The following is a 21,653-nucleotide window of genomic DNA, read 5'->3' as shown; positions in this document are numbered from 1 at the left end:
CGGAACCATGGCAGCGACTGTTCCTTTCTCTCTTATTATGTACACTGCTCACTTTACATTAATGTGTGTGTAAAATATTGAATTGGGCATTGAATGATTGGCAGGAACTACTCGCCAGTGGTTTCAGAAAGAGCTTTCGTTGTAAAAGCGAACAACCTCAATCTCTCCAAGCTTGTTCTTCCTCTTCAATGTCGCAGGTTTTTTTTTTTTTTTTCCTTTTTCCTTTTTGTTCTGAAAAAGGTTAAAGTTGCTTTCTTGATGAGATTGGCACTACTTGTAACACCCCTAAATTTATAATAATTTTTAACAATAATAAAATATTTCTATTATAGGGATATTATAAAAAACAACTCAGTTAACTTAATTAAACTAATTCACTTTCAATCTTCGACATTTCTCTTCTATTTTTCTCTCTTTTTACTTCAAATTTTTATTTTTATTTATTTATTTATTTTATCTTTCATTGGTTACCAACCGCTTCTCTTCCCCAAATTCTAGAAGGTAGCAAATACGGAGACCAAGTAATCCTAATTTCTAAAGAGTCATATGGTAGCTTGAAATGAATTTTGATTTGATGTAATCCTAATCCATAGAGAGTAGTCATAGGTTATAATTATACGAAATTTGATATATGTAATCTTAATCCGTAGAGAGTCATAAGCCAGCTTTATGAATCTTGTTTGATGTACTCCCGATGCTTAGGAAATCCTAGGATAGTTTTATTCGAAAATTATTTTAAAGATATTATAGGATAATTATATTGTTGAAAATTTTATTGAATTTTATTTATACATATAGAAAATAATTGAATTATTTAAACAATTATAGGTTGTTTTATTTGAAATTTGTTACATGTAAATTCAAATCCTTAGAGTATTAATTTTTTTAAATAATTAATATTATATATATCTTTGTATCTTCTTACAAATTATTTATATACCTTATTCTTTTACATATATGTTATTTGACCTTTTTGCCCCTTATTAATTAATTAATAATCATTTTGCCTTTTACTCATAACTATCTACCAATCTGCCCCTTTTTAATCGATTAACTTAAAGATTTAATCGATTAAATGGTCAAAACTGGAAAAAAATGGTTGACTTGAAGATTTAATCGATTAAATCTTCAAGTTAATCGATTAAATCTCCCTCTTAATTTATTTAATCGATTAAAACTTATATTTAATCGATTAAATATCCCAAATTAGTGTGAAAGCATTGATACCAACTCGTAAAATGGCAACTCTTAATAAAATACAATCAGCTCTTATTAAATACAAAACGCAATCAACTTTTATTATTAAATACAAAACACAATCATCTCCTATTAAATACAAAACGCAATCATCTCCTATCAAATACAAAACGCAATCAGCTCCTATTAATTACAAATCGCAATCAACTCCTATTACATTAAATTCAAAATTCAAATAACATCCAATACATGAAAAACTGATTGAAGATTCTGCTAAGTATTACATTAAATTCAAGATTCGCAATCAACTCTTTTGTTTATGAAGGAGATTTGACCTTTGTTTACCTGTTGTGATTTGATAGGAGCTGATTGCATTTTGTATTTAATTGGAGCTTATTGTGTTTTGTATTTAATAGGAGCTGATTGAGTTTTGTATTTAATAGGAGCTGATTGAGTTTTGTATTTAATAATAGGAGTTGATTGTGTTTTATAATTTAATAAGAGCTGATTGCGTTTTATTAAGAGTTGTCATTTTACGAGTTGGTATCAATGCTTTCACGCTAATTTGGGATATTTAATCGATTAAATATAAGTTTTAATCGATTAAATAAATTAAGAGGGAGATTTAATCGATTAACTTGAAGATTTAATCGATTAAATCTTCAAGCAACCTTTTTTTTTCCAGTTTTGACCATTTAATCGATTAAATCTTCAAGTTAATCGGTTAAAGAGGGGCAGATTGGTAGATAGTTCTGAATAAGGGGCAAAATGGTTATTAATTAATTAATAAGGGACAAAAAGGACAAAAAGCCTTGTTGAATAACATAAAATGCGACTATTACTCTATTAGTGACATAAATTTATCAATATATTAGCATGTTAAATATTTATAATTAATTATAGTTATGTGAAAAATTGACTAATATTTTGATTTATTTGAAGGTACTTTAAAATTTACTAAATTAGTGATACGTTTGTAATGGTACCTAATACATTAATAGTGTGATTTAATAATGGGGTTTATATCTATCATTTAACATGACCACAAAAAATTTTCTACACACACAATATTTTGTGGGACCCGCATGTTTTGAAAAAAAAAAAACTACGGCACGCAAAACGAATCTCTATAACATAACACAATCATCTTTCCTACAACATAACTCTTATAAAACCCTTTAATAATTTAGATCAACCTTAAAATACTTTTGAGGGTAAAGACCCATTAGGTTAATTTCTAAATCTTCTCAATATGAAGAATTATTTTATTTTCATGATCTTCTTTTAAATATGAACATTATTGGGACTTTTGTTGTGTTTAATCTTAATTTATAGGAAATCACAAGATTAATTATATAATTATTTTCTTGGATGTAATCCTAATCCCTAAAGAGTCATAGGTTATATTCATATGAAATTGGTATATGTAATCCTAATTCCTAGAAAATTTTAGGATGGTTTCATTAGAAATATATAATCCTTCGGGTATTTAAATTAAATTTTTTGAAACTTTAGAAATTAATAGGATAAATTATATAATTATTTTGGTATTAGTAATTGAATTAAATATAATTATTTAAATTAAATTTTAACTCTTTAATGATAATAAATAGAAATAATTGGATTATTTGATTGATATGACTGAATTATGAATATCGATATGATTGGATTTGAGTTTTATTTTAATAGATGTTTGAATGATGATATGATTTGGGCCTTACTAGATATTGAATATTTGGATTATGATTTGGAAAATTATGATATGATTGGATAATAGAAATTTTGATATTCTTTTTTTTGGAAATATTCCATCGGTTCATCGCTTCGCGATTAGTCCGATTCGGGGCGGGTCCAGGATTAAGGCTTTAAACTCCTCCCAAAGGTGGTACTGGGGAGGTTCGAACACATGCCTAAATTTTAAATTATACTCTTAATTAAATTGATGAAGAAATTTTTCAAATATAAGAATTTTGACAAGATTAATTTTGATGATTGTGTGTGTGATTGTAATTAATTAATAGTGGGAAGATAGCTTTGGGATGGTACCTCCTAAAGTGATGAACACAATGATGCTTCCGTTCTTCCCAAAGTGGTACTTCCTAAAAGGCATAAAGTTCAAAGGTTGTCTTCATCACTTCAAGAGGTATCATCCCAAAGCTATCCTCCCACTATTAATCAATTACAATTACACACAATCATCAAAATTCAATCTTGTCAAAATTCTTATAATTGGATTAATCAAGAGTATAATTTCAATTGTCCAAGAATATCAAATTTTCCATTATCCAATCATATCATAATTTTTCAAATCATAATTCAAATATTTAATATCTAGTAAGTCTCAAATCATATCATCATTCAAACATCTATTAAAATAAAACTCAAATCCAATCATATCAATATTCATAATTCAATCATATCAGTCAAATAATCCAATTATTTCTATTTATTATCATTAAAGGGTTAAAATTTAATTTAAATAATTATATTTAATTTAATTACTAATACCAAAATAATTATATAATTTATCCTATTAATTTCTAAAGTTTTAAAAAATTTAATTTAAATATCCTAAGGATTATATATTTCAAATGAAACCATCCTAAAATTTTCTAGGGATTAGGATTACATCCAAAAAAATAATTATATAATTAATCTTGTGATTTCCTATAAATTAAGATTAAACACAACAAAATTTTCAATAATGTTCATATATAAAAGAAGATTATGAAAATAAAATAATTAAACATAGTGAGAAGATTTAGAAATTAACCTAATGAGTCTTTACATGAAAAGTATCTTAAGGTCGATCTAAACTTATTAAATCACAGTATTAATATATTAGGTGCCATTACAAACATATCACTAATTTAGTAAATTTTAAAGTATCTTCAAATAAATCAAAACATTAGTCAATTTTTCACAAAACTATAATTAATTATAAAAATATTTAACATGCTAATATATTGATAAATTTATGTCACTAATAGTCGCATTTTATGTTATTCAACAATATAAAAGAATAAAGTATATAATAATTCAATTATTTTCTATAAAATTCAATAAAATTCCCAACAATATAATTATCCTATAATATCTTTAAAATAATTTTCAAATAAAAGTGTCCTAGGATTTCCTAAGGATCGGGAATACATCAAACAAGTTTCATAAAGCTGGCTTATGACTCTTTATGGATTATGATTACATATACCCAATTTCATACAATTATAACCTATGACTCTCAATCAATTAGGATTACATCAAACCAAAATTCATATCCAACTACCATATGACTTTCTATGAATTAGAATTAACTAGTCTCCGTGTTTGCTACCTTCTAGAATTTGGGGAAGAGAAACATTTGGTAACCAAAGGAAGATAAAATAAATAAATAAATAAAAATAAAAATTTGAAGTAAGGAGAGAGAGTAGAGTAGAAGAAGAGTAGAGGAGAAATGTTGAGGATTGAAAGTGAATTTGTTTAGTTAGGTTAGGTCTTTATTTATAGTTGAAGTTTTGAGCTCAGATATGGATTTCGTGCAATTATTTCCTTATTCTTCATTTATGTATCTGGCTCAGATTTGACTTCATATACTATTTTTTTTTATTCTTAATTTCTTATGTATCAGAATATTGCTGACTCATCATATATAATCAAATAACGATTGCTAACTCATCATAATCCAATCATATTTCCAATCAAACATTAATACATAAATGATCAATCAATTAATAATTCAATTAATCACAATTTATCATTAGTCGTAATAATAATATATATATATATATATATATATATAAATATATATACATTATTATTACTACTACTAATTTATAATTTATTATTTTTATAAATTACTATTATTATTTTTTGGGATATTACAACTTAAAACCAGAAAAGGTGGAAACTTCGTTTGTACACAGATTTAAGAAGTGAGATGGGAAATTCTGAGGCTATCAGTGAAATTTTTATTTGAATCAAAGATGGTGATAAGTCTTCAGATAAATTCACATTCCTGTTGTTACATCAAAACTTGAAGGATAAAAAAGCAGCCTAGTAGATCTGTGACATCTGTCAATGCTCTAGGATACCATATTCGTGGGTTTATAAATAGGAATTCAAAAATGACAATTTTTCTGAGGTCACTTTCTCTAATTAATTTTGTCCTTCTCAATTAGAACTGATAAGTTTACTAATGCATACGCATAATACCAACGCCTATTAGTATCAGTGGCATAGAATTTGCTTCCCTCTTTAAGTGAGATGAAGTACGCATGCGTCCTTTGGGTTTGAAAACAAACAATAGCTGAAAGAATTGACTGTGGGAACTGCTATAGTAGCATTCAACTACTTTTCATATTCAGGATTGTACCTTTTTTTTTTTTTTTTCAATTTTATTTCCAATATGAGAAATGGAACTTCTGCAAACAAATCTAAGTTCTGGGGGGAAGAAACTAAAAGTGTAATATGTTTATCTATGTGCTGTTGCATGGGAATATACATGTTAGCTATTTCCAAAATATGTCCCTTGGATACCTTAAAAGGGATATGTTGAGTTTATCTGCATTGTTAGCTATAGCAGAACATATACTAGTCTAATGTCATCTTATACAAATTTTTGATATAACTTGTTGACTACTGGAATCTGTTTTGAAATTTTATGCTATTTGTTTGCCATTCTTTTGTCTTTCTCTTGTTTGGAGTAGCTTTAGTTGTTGGCTTATTGTAGATAGATGTATGTTGACATTTTGCTTACTTATTACAGGTTGTCTTTTAGTGCTAGTGCCGCTAACAATGAACAAGCTGCTGTCAATGCTGATAATGGAGCTCCAACAATATATCGGGTTTAACATTATCTTACTATTGTCATTTTAAAGTCATTGAATGCTTATCATTCTGAAATATATTTTTAAACAATATCACTAACAAACTTGGAGATAGTTCAAAATCAAAGAACATTGAAATATTTTAAATTAGACACAGTCTATTTCTTTAGTATAATGTCATTATTAAAACAGTCACAAAATAAAAGGGAGCACCAATCTGATTGCAAGGTAGAAATTTTCCAAAATACCCCACCAATTCTCTCTAACACACACACATAACGATGTTCAAGATGGAGTTGATCTTAAATGTAAAGAATCACTGGAATTGTATAAGACTAAATAAGGAAATCTCTCTCTCTCTCTCTCTCTCTCTCTCTCTCACACACACACACACACACACAAAACACAATGATATTAATTTTCTTCTTTGCAGATTTGACCAGATCATAAATAAGGAAATCCCTTCAAGCGTTGTATATGAAGATGAAAAGGTCCTAGCATCTCGGGACATCAAGCCAGAGGCTCCAGTTCATGTTCTAGTCATTCCAAAATTTAGAGATGGATTAACAGAACTTGGGAAGGTCACTAATCACCCTTTTCTATATGTACACTTGGGAAGGTCACTAATCACCCTCTTGATACCATGTAAAAAATAAAGAACACATAGATTTATCGTAGTTCAGCCGTTAGGCCTACATCCACACTGATGACATATTTATATATAGCTTCTTAAATGGAAGCACTATGATCTCAAATGCTAAGGAGAACAAGGATCTAAGAAGGGAAAAGGTTAGATTGGCATACAGTCATTGAGATGATCAATCATTATTTAGTTTCTAGGTGATTGTGAGACTTTTGGTTAGCTTTGAGATATTTGGATGTCTCCTTAGATAGTAATCATTAGTCTAGAGATTTGTCCTTGTATCTCTCAATATACCGCCCCTTCTCATGCTGAGAAAAAGAAAAAAAGCCAGGAAGCATTTTGATATGATGTATAAAAATCTCCATTTGCAGGCTGAGGCTAGACACGTGGAGATACTGGGTGACCTTCTCCTTGCTGCCAAAATAGTCGCTGAGAAAGAAGGTATCCTTGATGGATTTCGTGTTGTCATCAACAGTGGTCCAAGTGCCTGTAAGCTTGTTTCTTTTGTCTTGTGGACATTTGCACAAAATCTTTTTCACTTGCTTATAATGGTAGTTTTTTTTACTCAGTTTCACTTATCCCATTTTTCTTATTCTGATTAGATCAAACTGTGTACCATCTGCACTTGCATGTCCTAGGCGGGAGGCAGATGAATTGGCCACCTTGTTGAAGTTTGAAAGTTAATCCTTGTTGAAGTTGATCATTTTCCCATGTCATCATAACATAGCCTAATTTCTTGTGTGTTTCAGATGAATATTTCTTGGTGAGCTGTATGTACTAGGTACATGTAAATAATGAGATATATTTTTATTATGTTGTAGGAAAAAAGTTACCTCGTGTTGTAGAAATAAAAGTATAAGTGAGACCTACAGATAAAAGGAGAAAAAAAAAAGAGCTGTGGGACCCAACCTCTTTTTGTGTGTAGGAAAATTGTTTATCTCATGATAAAATGAAATAAACATAACCCATAAATAATAGAATTGAAAAGGTTAAATGCTTTTGTTGTTAGTAAATCATAAACTTTTCCTTTAAAAGGTACATTGCTCGCAGGCTTATGGTACTAAATAAATAAGCAACCTATCCCGAACTGTGTTAATTTTGAACAGCCCCATTGAAATTTATGGGTCACAATTGCCAAAAATAAATTTCTCGTTCTTACAAAGTCTCTTGTTAATGGGAAACTAATTTTCGTTTCAAACTAGTTTTTCTGTATACTTAAAGGGAACAGTGTGTCATTTTAAAGAATGTAAAGTTGTGTCATTTTAAGAGAGAGAAAGAGATAGATAAAGGAAGAGAGAGAGTTGACAAAAAAAATAAAGGTGTGAGTCCCACCTCTTTGTGAGAGTGAAAAGATATAAATTGTGTCATTTAAAAAGATAAATACTTTTCCCATACTTAAAACCCCTAAGGTAGAAAATATTTTTAGCTTTTAAATTCAAGTTTCGTACAGCGAGCATATCATTCAAGTAAGCACCGTCGTACACCCACTGTTCCAATGAAGGGCTAGCCTATAGGGTCGTATCCCGAGGGCAAGATGACCAGCGGAGGTTAAATAGAAATACCTCCAGGTTATACCAAAAAAAAAAGCACCGTAGTAGGCACACCCCTTCCCCATTTAGAAAATAACAAGGACATAATGGGAAATAAATAAAAAGTACAAGATACATATGGTATTAAAATTTTCTTATTTTGGAAAGAAGGGGTACCAAATTCAGTACCCCATGGTATTCTAAATATTTCCCACACCCACGAGTATATATACAACGAAAGAACAATGAAGAAACCATTTTATGATGTCAAAGAATAAAAAATAATAAAAAATTATATGACTTTATTCTATATCCTGTACAATTCAATCACGGTAGAATTTAATTTCTCCTTCTTAGCGTCGTCTCAATACGTAAACTTGTATGGAGTATACAACAACAGAACGCGCTAGGCATACTCGTACAAAGGCAGTTAACAAGCTATGCCTGGGCTTCAGATATATCAAACTTGAGTCGGCCCCCGCAGTACCAGTAAGAACTAATTAACCGATAATGATAGTTACACAAATGATTTCTCACATATCTCACATTCGTTTGACAATTTATTGGGGAATGAGTTGTTGAGTAAATTGGGATTATCAACAAATTTCTCCAAGTCACCCTTATGTGAAATATGAGAGAAACCATATTTACAACTATCATTGTCCCTAATCAAATGTTCTCATCACCTCATAACATCGTGACAAAACTCAGCCACAGATTTCATGGAATGTAAAACCCGATGGTGAGAAAAGTGCTATAAGGTTCTAATGGTAGTCTGGTTTGTACATATGCAAGAGCAGTCAGCTTCCTTTCCAAATAGCCTTTTCTCACGATTAATCATCACTTTAATCAAGGGTAGTTTCTTTGAAACTTGGCGCCAAATCTCATTAACCGTTCCTTCTGTTGCTTCATATTCAAAGTATCGCTTCACCTGAAACCAGATAAATTAAATTAATTCCCTGATGTAACAAGGATGGGGAATCAAAACAGTACACTAGAATGAACTTCTTTAACCCTATTGTTTTTTGGGTTCGCTTTTTCTGCAGTTACTGCAGATACAGTAAGCCCAATACGACGTCGTTTTGAAGCAGAAATCATGGTGTTTTTGTAATTTTAATTTATTTCAAGGTTATAATAATCTTTATATTTATAATTTTTTAAGATTTCGATACCAAAACAACGTCGTTTTAGGAATAAATGCAGATAACTTATCTGCAGTAACTGCAGAAACATTTTTCCCTTGTCTTTTTATCAAATACAAATCTTTCTTCTTCTTTTTTTCTTTTTTTTTGGTAACAAATCTTATAAGTAAAAGGTTGAAACAGATGCTAATATAAGAAAAGTTCCAAATACAAATCTTTTAAGTACAAAAAGTTGAAAACATAGAAGAAAGGTTAGATTAAGTAAAACAGATGTTAATATTTTAGCTATTCAAGTTGGAGCTACTAGCTTGGACATTGTAAAATTTATACTTAAGCAGGTAGAACAAAGCATTAATCAACGCAAGCCAAGTACAACAGAATCCAAGGATTCAAGGGTGTCCATGATTAAATAACATATAGGAGAGAAGCAATGAGAATCTACCGTGCTAAATTTCCTAATTTGAGTTCACCACTGAGATTTTGTTTAGCAAATCATAAAAATGTCAATCACCATGGGTCTTACATAGCATAAAGTTTATCACATGTACTGATGCTATGCATTTATTCAAGGACTAGAAGCTCAAAGGAGGGGAGTGAGGACAAAGGATTCTAATTTTACACAAAAGGGACACACCAATCAAACTTCAAATATTAAAAGTATAAGTAGCGTAAAAGAAAATCAATGAGAAACTAGCACACTCTTACACATGAAAACAATGATGAATTACTTCAGTTAAAGACTACAATAAAGTAACCCTCTCTTCCCACCAATATAGCACTTAATATGAAGACAAAAAACCATTAAAAAAGAGGGAGAAAAAGGTAAAAGGAACACTATTCATGTCAATCAATTTCCCCAAATCTCTCGCTCTGTATTGATTAGAGCTGTCAAAATGAGTTAGCCCGTCCCATTTGGCCCTAGCCCATGTGGACTAAGGCCAAAAAGCCCACAGGACCAAATGAACCGCAATAATTGAGGTCCACACGGGCCAAAAGCCCTATTGGTTAGGGCCAGTCTGCTGGCCATCTAAAATTATAATTTCACAATTTTTTTATCATATTCAATACATTAAAAAATATTTTAACAAATGAATTTTTAACACTTTCTTAACATATTTTATACAAATTATAAATTTTTTATAATTTAATTTTTTAATAAAATAAGATTTGTACATAAATATACCAGTAAAAATGTAAACAAAATTTTAATATAAGTGAAAATTTAGTTACTCTTTTATTAAATTCATTATTAAATGATGGCATCAAATAAAGATTTTCTTACTGGAAGTCATAATAGAATACAACAATTATAGTGGAAACCTAAAAGTAATGATGAAAAAATTATCTTAATACCAGTATTGAATAACTGCTCTTAGTATGTTATATATTTTTTTTTTTTTTTTTGTAAATAGTATGTTATATATTTGAGGGGAAGGATATTGTGACAACCAAGTTGTGTTACTACCAAGTGACTACCAATCAATCTTACCGTTAGATCGATTATATTGATCCAACGGTTATATTTATTTCCATCTTTGTATGGTCATGATTCCCCAAATTTAATACTTTATATTTATTTTCACCTTTGTATGGTTATGATTTCCCATATTTAATGCTTTCACTTTAAATATGGGGAATCATGACCATACAAAGATGGAAATAAATATAACCGTTGGATCAACATAATTAATCTAACGGTGAGATTGATTGATAGTCACTTAGTAGTAACACAACTTGGTTGTCACAATATCCATCCCCTATATTTGAAAGTAAAATAATTGATTTTCTTTAATTACTACTGTTACAAAAAACTTTTTAGTTATTATTATCCACAAAATTACTAAAGTGCATTGTATACAATGTTTCAATACAAATTTGGATGTATAACATGCTTAGATGTCAATAGAAAATTTTATTTTTATTGATGCGCAGATGAAAATCTCTGTTAAAATATATCACTAATGAAAAATTATTTTTTGTTGTCAAATATTATGGATGAACTTTCACATGGTTCATAACACGTGACTCTTTTGTTTTTCATGACCTTTGATATATTTTATAATCATCACACTAATGGTGTGTTGAATTGTAAAATACATCCAAAGGGGTATCGTAAAATATTATGGATGACCTTTCACATGGATTATAGATGACCTTTCACATGGATTATGGATAATCTTTCACATGCATTATGAATGACCTTTCACATGGTTCATAACATGTGACTCTTTGTTTTTCCATGACTTCCATGTTTAAAATGCATCTAAGATAGGTCCTTATACAGGGCTCTTTGCTCATACTTATTCTTATTTTATTCTTTCTTTTATTTTTTTTCTACACTTCATTTTCCTTTCTTTCATATTTCATTTCTCTTATATTCTCCATCAAATTCACAACAATTTTTACTTATATTTATAAGTATTTAAATTTATATAATTTTTAGTTTTTTAAATAAGAAAATTTTGATTAAAGAAAAAGTTTGGCCAGCAGGTCAAACCTAACCTAGCCCGCTAAATTATAGGGCTTTGAGGGTCAGGGCTAAAACAAGCCCTGCCACAAAAAAGCCAGAATGGGTTAGAGCCAAATATAAAGCTTTGTGGGCTGACTCGCGGGCCCGCGGGCTTTAACTCATTTTGACACCTCTAGTATTGATTCTGTCATACTTTCCAAGAGATTAAAAAATGCAATACGTGGAATGGAAGACAAGAGTAGTAATAACACCCAGAGAGATTTTACTGCAAAAATAAATAATGCCAACACTACTAACCTCTTTTAGTTCTTTCTGATATTCCAAGATTCTATCTGGGGTCACTGCTCTCAATATTGAGACCAAATATCCCGGCTTTATAGAAGCAGAAGTTTCTACAAATAAAGCAATCTTTCTATAGTCTATAGTATCTTCAAAAGGCAACTCAATGTTATCACTGACAATCACTGGAATGCACAAGCTAACTATAGCATCAAACAGTCGGCAGGCTGATGGAGTATCTCCTGCGGGATGTAAACAGAACTTTGATGTATGCATTCCTTGTGAAGCTGCCCGTCGACTCTCTCTGGATTGTGCTCCATGCTTTATTATGACATCGTCTTCCTTTTCTAGAATTTGAAAGAGTGTATCACGAATTTTGCCTCCCTGTAAAACAGATGAGCACATAAAGGAATCAATATAACAAAAAGCGCAGAATCAGAGGCAATAATTTCTGGTTATTTAAGCGTATACAACAATACTATCACAGTATGATGCTCGAATGTTTTAATGAGAATACAACTGGGAAACTGACTATAGTCTTATAATACTGAGCTGTATTACACATACAGCCAGAAAATAGAACATTCCCCAAGTAAAGAATATATATAAGATTAAAGACTGTATTGTTAATACAAAGAAAACTCTTAGGAAGAAGATATATAAGCATAATAATGCTATATTTCAAATTACAAACTAATAACCAATAATGTGTCAGGCAAGCTCTCCTGAAGTAAGAGGGTGAAAAAAACAAAATCTGGTTTTGCCAACAGACAGCAAAGAAGAAATTTTAATGCCTAGGAAAATAAGGAAAGCCAGATACAGAGACTATAAGCTATGTAACGAAGATCTCCAGAAGGGAGGGATCCATGGTAGTTGCCTGAATTATTAAAATTGGCATTGGATGTATTATCCTTCAATTTGCTTCTCACAAATCCATTAATAGTTAATAGACAATTTTCAAACGTTCAGGATGTGGGCTCTCATTCTGATCTGCAGCATTGCACTGAGCTAGATTAAATTTATTTGTCTTTCAGTACCATTCTAATTCCAGTATTGTTTCGAACTATACTCTCTAAATCAATTTTGTATAATCCACGTAGAGCAAGAGCATATCAAATTACACATTAGTTAGAAGATTAAAAATAAAAAGAACAATTCATCATGTCAGGATCCATAAAAACTAGTCTGAAATACAAGTAAGAGACCGAACTTCAATTTGAATCACTTAATATATCCATCGCAGCATAGTAACAAACAGAATAGAATCCATTACCTCTTTGCGATATCGATTGCCCATGAAAAACAACAAGGTGTTGCGATTATCGACTCCGACGTCACCCTCGTAGGATTTGATACGGTGCGAGTACGGCACAACCACGTCCTTCACCAGAGACCCCTGGTCGGGTCGTAACCGCCCAAAATCCGCAACAAGCAGCACGCAATTCTTGACCCGATCGATGACCCGGTACATCGCATTCGGATCGGAGGCCACAATCACGTGGTCCCTTCCATTGCTCCTCTTCCAATACTCCTGCCCCTCCAGCCACTCCACCAGCGCCTCCTGGTTCTCCTCGTCGCTATAAGCCGGTTTATCTGAACCGGGACCTGAACCGGCGGGGCGGACCGGGTTCACGATCAAGCTCAGCGACGAGAAGAACGGCACGAAGAACAAGTCGGCTTCGTCGGGATCCAGAACCCGAACCACGGGCGAACCGACGCGCTCGGAGTCGGGTCGGGCGAGATCCGAGAAGAGGTACCACTCCGCCATGTGCTGATGGCCGGGGTACTTAAGGGATGACGCGTCATCGGAGACGCGTGCGCCACGCGCGAGGGAATGGTGGTGGATGACGCCGTGGGTGAATCTGAGGGGAAGATCGTAGAGGTAGACCTTGACGGCGGGGGATTTTGAAGCGCCGGCGGCGAGGGCGACGGAGGAGGCGGTGGCGGAATTGAAGGAGAAGGTGGAGGCGGCAGATTCGAAGGTGGAAGAATCGGTTGGGTAGAGGAATGCGTTGAAGAGAGCGTAGAGGGCGAAGAAGAGGACGAAGGTTACTAGGGTTTGCTTGAGAACGGGTTTTCTGATCATGGTAGAAAACGGTGATTGAGAGAGGATAATGGGCTTTGGTTTTCTGCTTTTTCCTTTTGCTTTTGCGCCTTCTTCGTCCATTCTTCCTTCTTCTTCTCCTTTGTAATTGACACGACTACGAGCAACAGGATCTATTGTATTATTATACTACGGATGAAATTAATTCAATTTTTCACCATTGATTCGATTCTTCCTTCTTTCACCATTGTATTATTGTATTATTGAAGGTTGTCATCATAAGTAGATAAATAGTTGAGATCAATGGTCATGGCTCGCATTTAAGGCTTTTTATAATATAAGGTCTTAGGGATGTCATTATACTGGACCATACTTCGATTTGATCCAGGTGTTCATGGACCGGTCACCTAATCCACCATGGGTTTTTTTTCCCCTTTTTTTATCCATCTTGTTATTGATGATTTATTTTATTTTATTTTATTTTTGTTGAATTCTAGACTTCACTTAAAAAAACTAGCTTTTTTTTTTTTTGATAAACTAAAAAAAAAAAAAAAAAAACTCTAGCTTCTTACTATTAAAACCAATAGTTTTGGTGTTAATCATGAATATCAATATGCAAATAATTAAATAGGAAGGTTATATTTACAATTTTTTTTTACAATCTCTTACAATCATATCTTAACACCGTTGATTTTCGCCAATCAACGGTTATTATTTATTGTGAATTAAAAATTAATTAATAAATTTAATTTGCGAAAATCATAACCGTTGATTGGCGGAAATCAACGGTGTTAAGATATGGTTGTAAGAGGTTGTAAAAAAAAGTTGTAAGTATAACCTACCTCATAATTAAATTAGAAGATGATCAACTTGGACATATCTAAGTTTTACAATTTTATATTTTATTACTAATCTTTGAACCCATTTTTATTTAATTAAATCAAGTATCTAAAAAAATATGAGCTGTGGAATGTAACAATAACTAAGAGCCTGTTTGGATCCTTTTATTTTTAAGTTACAAGCTACTTACAAGCTAAAAAAAAAGCTAAAAAAAGAAGCTAAAAGCTGTTTGGTAATTATATAAAAATTTTAGCTTAAAAATTAGTTAAAAGTACATTTTTCAAGAAAATTATCTCTCTTTTTATCTTTATAACTATTCATTTAAAAAAAAACACAATTATGTAATTTTCGAATTTTGGAATCAAAACACTTTATCTGAAGCGTTCTTCGCGTTCTTCATCTTTTACTTCTTCTCTTTATTCTTTTTAATTTTTAGTTATGTTTACCTTAGCCATGCGAGGCTAAGAACCTTATAATCAACCTAATGGTAACGGATTCCATGGATTAATCTTGAGGATCTGCGCTTTATTTTAAATCAGTTTCGTTTCCCTTCCAAACTCAGATTGATATCGTGCGATCGTGGATATTCAATCTGAGGTTCGCGATTGCGATTATGGAAAGGGATTAATCATCAGATTTGATGATTAGGTTGATTGACCCTATGACCTTAAATCAAGCGGGCTGATACTCTGCGATTGTATGAGTAGAAGCACCGTATTTGATCAAATGTTAAGCGATCGCTTAGAGAGGGTTGTCAATTGGAAATAAGGATTCTGATTCAATTGACAATCAATCACGATTCTGATATCTTTTTATTCGAGAAAGAAGTCCATGGAACCCTAACCTTAGGTTGGTTAATTTTTAATTACGAATTTTTATTCCAAATTTATATTCTGCCTTTTTAATTATTCAATCAAAATCCAAAACCCCCCTTTCAACTTTTTTTCATTATAAAAAAAAGAGTTTTTCAATATAAGAGTTTTTTCCAAAACTTGTTTGGCCTAGCTTATACTTATAAATAGCTTCTAGCTTAAAAAAGAGAGGATCCAAACAGGCACTAATATTCTTTGTAAATAACTTATGTGAAAAATGTTTATCATTTTAAATGACACAATATTATATCTTTTTTAATGAAATTACATTGTTTTAATGTGGTTTTTTTTTAAAAAAATATTTTGGTGTGTTTTTACATTCTCTTTTATCCACTTTCTTTTTATTTCTAATTTTATAGAAAAAAGAGATAAAATATACCAAAATGATATAATTTCATTAAAAATAATATGAAATTATATCATTTAAAATGAAAAACACTAAACTCATAAAGTAAGGAAATTAATATCAGAGTACAAATTAAATTTTATATTATATATATATATTTAAATGGTTACTTTAAAAACAAAATCTTGTCTTTTCCGAATGATATGATAATGATATTCAATGGTCTAGCGGTCCCAGCAATTATTCTAAACTAGCTAGTAAGTCAAAATCACCGATTCCACAGATAGCACACTTGGGCAGAAGCAAATTGAAAGGCCTCCTATTCCTAAGGTTGATACAAAAGCTCATAAATAAATAAATAAAAAATTGAAGCATAAGGCTAAGAATTTCACAAAATCAAATATACTAAACATGTGGTAGCATATCACTTTTTGTAAATAAAAAGTTGAAGACAAGGCTAAGAATTTCAAAACATGAATTTAATACAAAAATAAAATAAAATATGAAAATAGTACTGAAGAGAATTTTATAAATTTAAGACTTGCTGAATGAAATGGAGTTCCTCATAAGAAACTTGATAAAAAAAATAATTAATTAAGGATAAAGATAACATTTTTTTTTTCAATTTAATAATGTTAACAAAATTAAAAATCTGAATTTAATAAAAAGAAATAAAAATACATAGAGCAAAATACTAATACTATTGATATGATGGTTATAAAATTAACATGCATGGCTGAGATTGTGATACTCATATAAATTGAATAAAATATGAAAAGTGAAAACTCACAATATTTGTCTTTAAATCGAGCTTTTAAAGAAATCTATCAACTAAGTTAATGAATAAACAATATATGACTCCATTCAGTATTTATTTTATTTCTTATGTATCTTCATTTAGCAAGTTTAATCTTCCTTTAACATTGAAAATCACATAATAAATTATTATTTTTTATAATTTTAATTTTATCCAAAATGAGTGATCTATGATTGTATTTATTATATTATTTTACTTTTGAATACCGAATTCACAATTAATTATAATATTATTTTCTAATAAGGGTGGTGTCAAAAAAGGTTATCACAAGCGGATCGACGCGGACACCACACCAAAATTTGTGTTCAAACAGACCTGCAAAAAAAATTATGTCATGTTCATGTTGAGAAAAATGACATGCAAAAAATTTGTTTTCGTGTCAACACAAATTCGATCCATTTTTTTTTAAATTTTGACCCTTTTTTTGTCAATTACCGTTTTAACCCATATTTTGTATGCCAATCGTGTCGTGTAATGTCAATTCGTAAAAAATTTGTGTCATGTTCATGTTGAAGATTTTGACATAAATAAAAATTTGTATCGTGTCCTAATAACCTGTTGATAATTTTTAGGAGATTGTTTCTCTCATCTAATAGAAAGCAAAATCTCTCATACTAAGAGACAAATATGATGGGGTCCAAAAAAGAAAAGGAAAAGAAAAGAGAGGCACGTTTTTTCTATATGAGTGTAACATAAGAGAACAATCTTATCTAATATGAGAATATAATTTCTCTATTTTTTATATTTAATATCAATCATATCAACTTGAATTTAATAAGTATAAATAAAAATAAAAATAGAATTATGATATTAAAAAGATTTTATTGATTTAGAATTTCATTGAGAGTCATTAAAATAAGAGTTTATTATTTTTTTGTCTGTAACATTGGTATCTGAAAGTCACATTATGTCTCAACTAACAGTGATCGGACACATTTAAGGGGATAAAACTCTCCTAGCACAAATTTTACTCTTCACTAGACTCAAAACTGAAATCTTGTTTTTTTTTTTATGAAAAAAAATTTTCTTACTAATAAAATTTGGCAAAAAAAAAAATATTGTTATTTTAATAAATAATTACGAATATATAGATGTTTTGAAACTATTTACGGATCTATTGCATTCATTCACGCCTAAATTGAGCGTAACCATTCACGTCGAAGTTAGGCGTGACTCAGTAGGCATTCACACCTAATTTAAGCGTGACTTGTCTAGTGTTGACAATGACAGAAAAAGTTAATAGCTTAATCGTAAAGCTCCGGAATGCCGTAACTTTTGACTGGGGTAGCCGAATCACATAATTTTTCGAGATCTATGCAATGATACCTCATTTTACATATTTTATCCCTCACAAACATCGTTCGAATTGTAACAATAATATTATAATAGCGTTTAAACCCAAAAGTCTCTGAGTTCTTTTCGAACGAACACCAAACACAATCTTCTTTTAAAAAATATTGAAATTATAAAAAATATTACAAGAAACAAACATCTAACTTTGTTAATGTTTGGAAGTAAAAAATTAAATAACATCATTCACAAAGATAAAAATATGCCAAAAGGGACATCCAATTGCAGGCTTTTCACGGGACTCCTAGATTCTTCTTGTGGACTTTATGCTCTGAAACATGATTTCTGGTGGGGAGTATTAGAAAGGTACTTCGATACATATCATATGATACGAAAATTAAATCAAAATTTTTAATATAAAAAAAGATTTTGTTTATGATTTAAATTAAAAAAAATCTAAAAAATTATTATTAATAAGGAAAAAAATAAAGATTTGATTTGTGATTTAAATTCAAAAATTAATCTATAAAATCTGTATTAATAAAGAAAATAATTAAATAAATATTCTAAATCTATAAGGAAGAAATATTTTATTTTTTATGATTTGATTTGTGATTTGTACCCATTAGTCCATTTTTGTTCATTTTTCTTTTAAATGTATTTATTTTTTCTTTCTCTTAGGCATAAATAATTCAATGGCTTTAAAGAAAAAAGTCATAAAACATAATAATGTAACTTACGATACAATTTGATAAAACTTATAAAAAAGTTATATATTTTTAAATTACTATTTATTATATTTTTTGTATTTTACGATTCACGATACACGATACGAAAAGTTGGTCAAACAATACACAATACGTATTGCGATTCAATAACCTTGTACACTATTTTTTTTTAAACACTTGGAAGAAAGTATATATTTTAATATGACATTAAGTATCCTTATTTATAGATTGACTAATCCACTTTGGTGCCATCTTTAATTTCAGACTACGACTTAAAAGATAAAGTCTCAATTCACAGTGATAAGAATACAACCCATAGGATAAGGATAAGGAGGTTCTAGTAGGGAGAAGACTGTGTTTGGTGTTGATTCGAAAAGAACTCAGAAGCTTCTGGATTTAAATTTTCCTATAGTATAATCGTTGCAAATTCGAATCGTGTTTGTGATAGATAAAATATGTGAAATGAGATGTCATTGCGTAGATGTCGAAAAGTTATATGAAATCAAAAAAAAAATACCTGATTCGGCTACCCGAGTCAAAAGTTATGATCTTCTGAAATTTTACGATTAAGTTTATAACTTTTTGTGCTACGCTCAATTTGAACATGAATGAGTGCAATAGATACGTAAATAATTTCACAATAGCTATATATTCATAATTATTTATTAAAAGAGCAATATTTTAATTATTTTTTTTGCCATGTTTTGAGCCCGCGGATAAAAATTATATCACACATACTAATCATGCCAATATTAAAATGTAGAATATTTATAAACTGCAAATAACTGTTTACCTTTTGAAATTACTGTCAAATTCACCTCCAATAATCATAAAACGTGTCATGCAGATATGTGCAATTCAAAATCGTAATATTTCCCTCAAACTTCATTTCCTTAAATGAGAACTTTATGGAAAGAAAATATAGATCTGTCAAAGGGTACAGATGAGATCAGAGGCGGAATTAGGAGTTAGGGTTGGTCACCGCCCCCCTCCCCTAAAATTAAAAAAAAAAATTAAAAATTTGTTATTTTAAAATGGAAAGTGTGTGTGAATGCAAACGTATATGAGTGTATAACTTTTGACATCTAAATATGATTTACTAACAAAACCCATGAATTGATGCCTTGACGGCATGGAACAGTAACCTTTAAGTAAAATTTGATTTTACCCATTAGTTTTAACTTGATATGGAATGAGTAAAACTTTTCGACACACTTTTATAATATTTAATCAAATCTAGCAAGAACTGGAAAGTTCATCATTTACCCTCTTATTGACAGAGTGGTTAGACTTGTACTCACTCTTCCAGTTTCTATAGCAATTACTGAAAGATCTTTCTCAGCTATGAAGATAATCAAGACCAGGCTCCGAAATAGAATGGAAGACCAATTTCTTGATGATTTTATGATTTCATACATTGAAAAAGAAATTGTTTTGAGTTTTAGTACGGATTCAATTATAGATGAGTTTAACAATATGAAAACACGTAGAGTAAGAGTCAAGTGAATTAATCTTAATTCATGTAATAGATTTCTTTTAATTTTTGTATATTAGATTTGTATTGTATTTCAAATACTTTTATTTATGATATAATATTTTTTATTTTGCCCCCTCTCTTTAAAATTTCTGGCTACGTCACTGGATGGGATCATAGTCTCTTATAATATAACTGTAACTTAAGCTTGAACTACTTTGACACCATGACTGATCAGCACCCTTACCAATTGAGTTCAAACCTAATAAACATATTTGCATTTTGATTCCTAAATTCATAATTGATTACATAAATAACTATAGGGATCAATGTTTTTTTAAAAGACATAAAATTATCTCATTTTAAGTGAGAGAAAGAGATAAACAATAAAAATCATGGGAAAAAGAGTAGGGTTATTTTTTAATTTAAATTTTAAATAAAAATTATTACTTTTAACTAAAAGGAATAAAGAACCATCCTTTAAAAAAATAAATATTTTTCCATAAATATATGAAGTTGCAAAGAATATATTAAGTTATATGTTACCCATCTTATAAAATAAGATACATTGATCAATAAAAGTTTAAACCCTAGAATATTCTAACGAAAGCATGGTAAAGTGATGGATTTCAAAACATCAATAATATCTTTATCCCAAACTAATTAGGGTCAGTGATAGATGAACCCAAATGAAAAAATGAAAGTCTTAAAAGCAACAGCTCAACTTACCAATGCTACACGGAACTGTTAGAATTTGAGTATAAAACTCCATGGGTTATGGACAAGAAGGGGTTTGGAAGAAAAGGAAAAAAGGGAAGGTGTGGCGTGGGTTATAAGCTAATCCCACATTTGACAAGTAGTGGAAGGTGAAAAGGTTGATAAACCTCCACCTCACTCTAAGGTTTGCCGCATAGGGGCACTCCACTTTTGTGGAGGAGAGAAGACGCAGGTGAGTCTTGGTCCACCACACACGCTTGACCGTGGCGTGAGAAAAATAAAATAATTTTTATTTAATTATTTTATTAATTTTTTATCCAAAAATACCCTTGTCCCCTATATGTTCCTTCCTTCCTGATTCTCCAACCAGAACGGTTCTTACCTTTCAGTTTCATTTTGAACCAAATCAGTGTGTTTAGTTAAATTCAAACTGAAATCG

At 30.4% G+C, this 21,653-nt stretch overlaps 2 protein-coding genes across 2 annotated transcripts; one reads left to right on the top strand and one right to left on the bottom strand.

Annotated features, from left to right (window-relative positions):
• The first annotated feature begins 7 nt into the window (after positions 1 to 7).
• LOC133300065 (14 kDa zinc-binding protein-like) lies at positions 8 to 7,586 on the top strand. Its single transcript, XM_061499553.1, has 6 exons — positions 8 to 39; positions 105 to 197; positions 5,963 to 6,034; positions 6,457 to 6,604; positions 7,038 to 7,155; positions 7,269 to 7,586. Exons 1-6 carry the CDS (start codon positions 8 to 10, stop codon positions 7,334 to 7,336), a joined length of 531 nt encoding a protein of 176 aa, XP_061355537.1. The 3' UTR covers positions 7,337 to 7,586.
• Positions 7,587 to 8,513: 927 nt separating this feature from the next.
• Positions 8,514 to 14,399, bottom strand: LOC133300075 (probable arabinosyltransferase ARAD1). The gene is made up of 3 exons (XM_061499565.1): positions 13,360 to 14,399; positions 12,105 to 12,470; positions 8,514 to 9,126 (listed from the first exon to the last, which is right to left on the bottom strand). The coding sequence occupies exons 1-3, from the start codon at positions 14,251 to 14,253 to the stop codon at positions 8,950 to 8,952; spliced, it is 1,437 nt and encodes a 478-aa protein (XP_061355549.1). The 5' UTR covers positions 14,254 to 14,399; the 3' UTR covers positions 8,514 to 8,949.
• Between the last annotated feature and the right edge of the window lie 7,254 nt (positions 14,400 to 21,653).

The sequence above is a fragment of the Gastrolobium bilobum genome, unplaced genomic scaffold, assembly GCF_033153095.1.
Source record: "Gastrolobium bilobum isolate Gb01-03AN ecotype WA unplaced genomic scaffold, APGP_CSIRO_Gbil_v1 utg14654, whole genome shotgun sequence".
Taxonomy (NCBI): domain Eukaryota; kingdom Viridiplantae; phylum Streptophyta; class Magnoliopsida; order Fabales; family Fabaceae; genus Gastrolobium; species Gastrolobium bilobum.
Note: the sequence above shows the minus strand (reverse complement) of the source record. Positions and strands in the feature narration are given on the sequence as shown.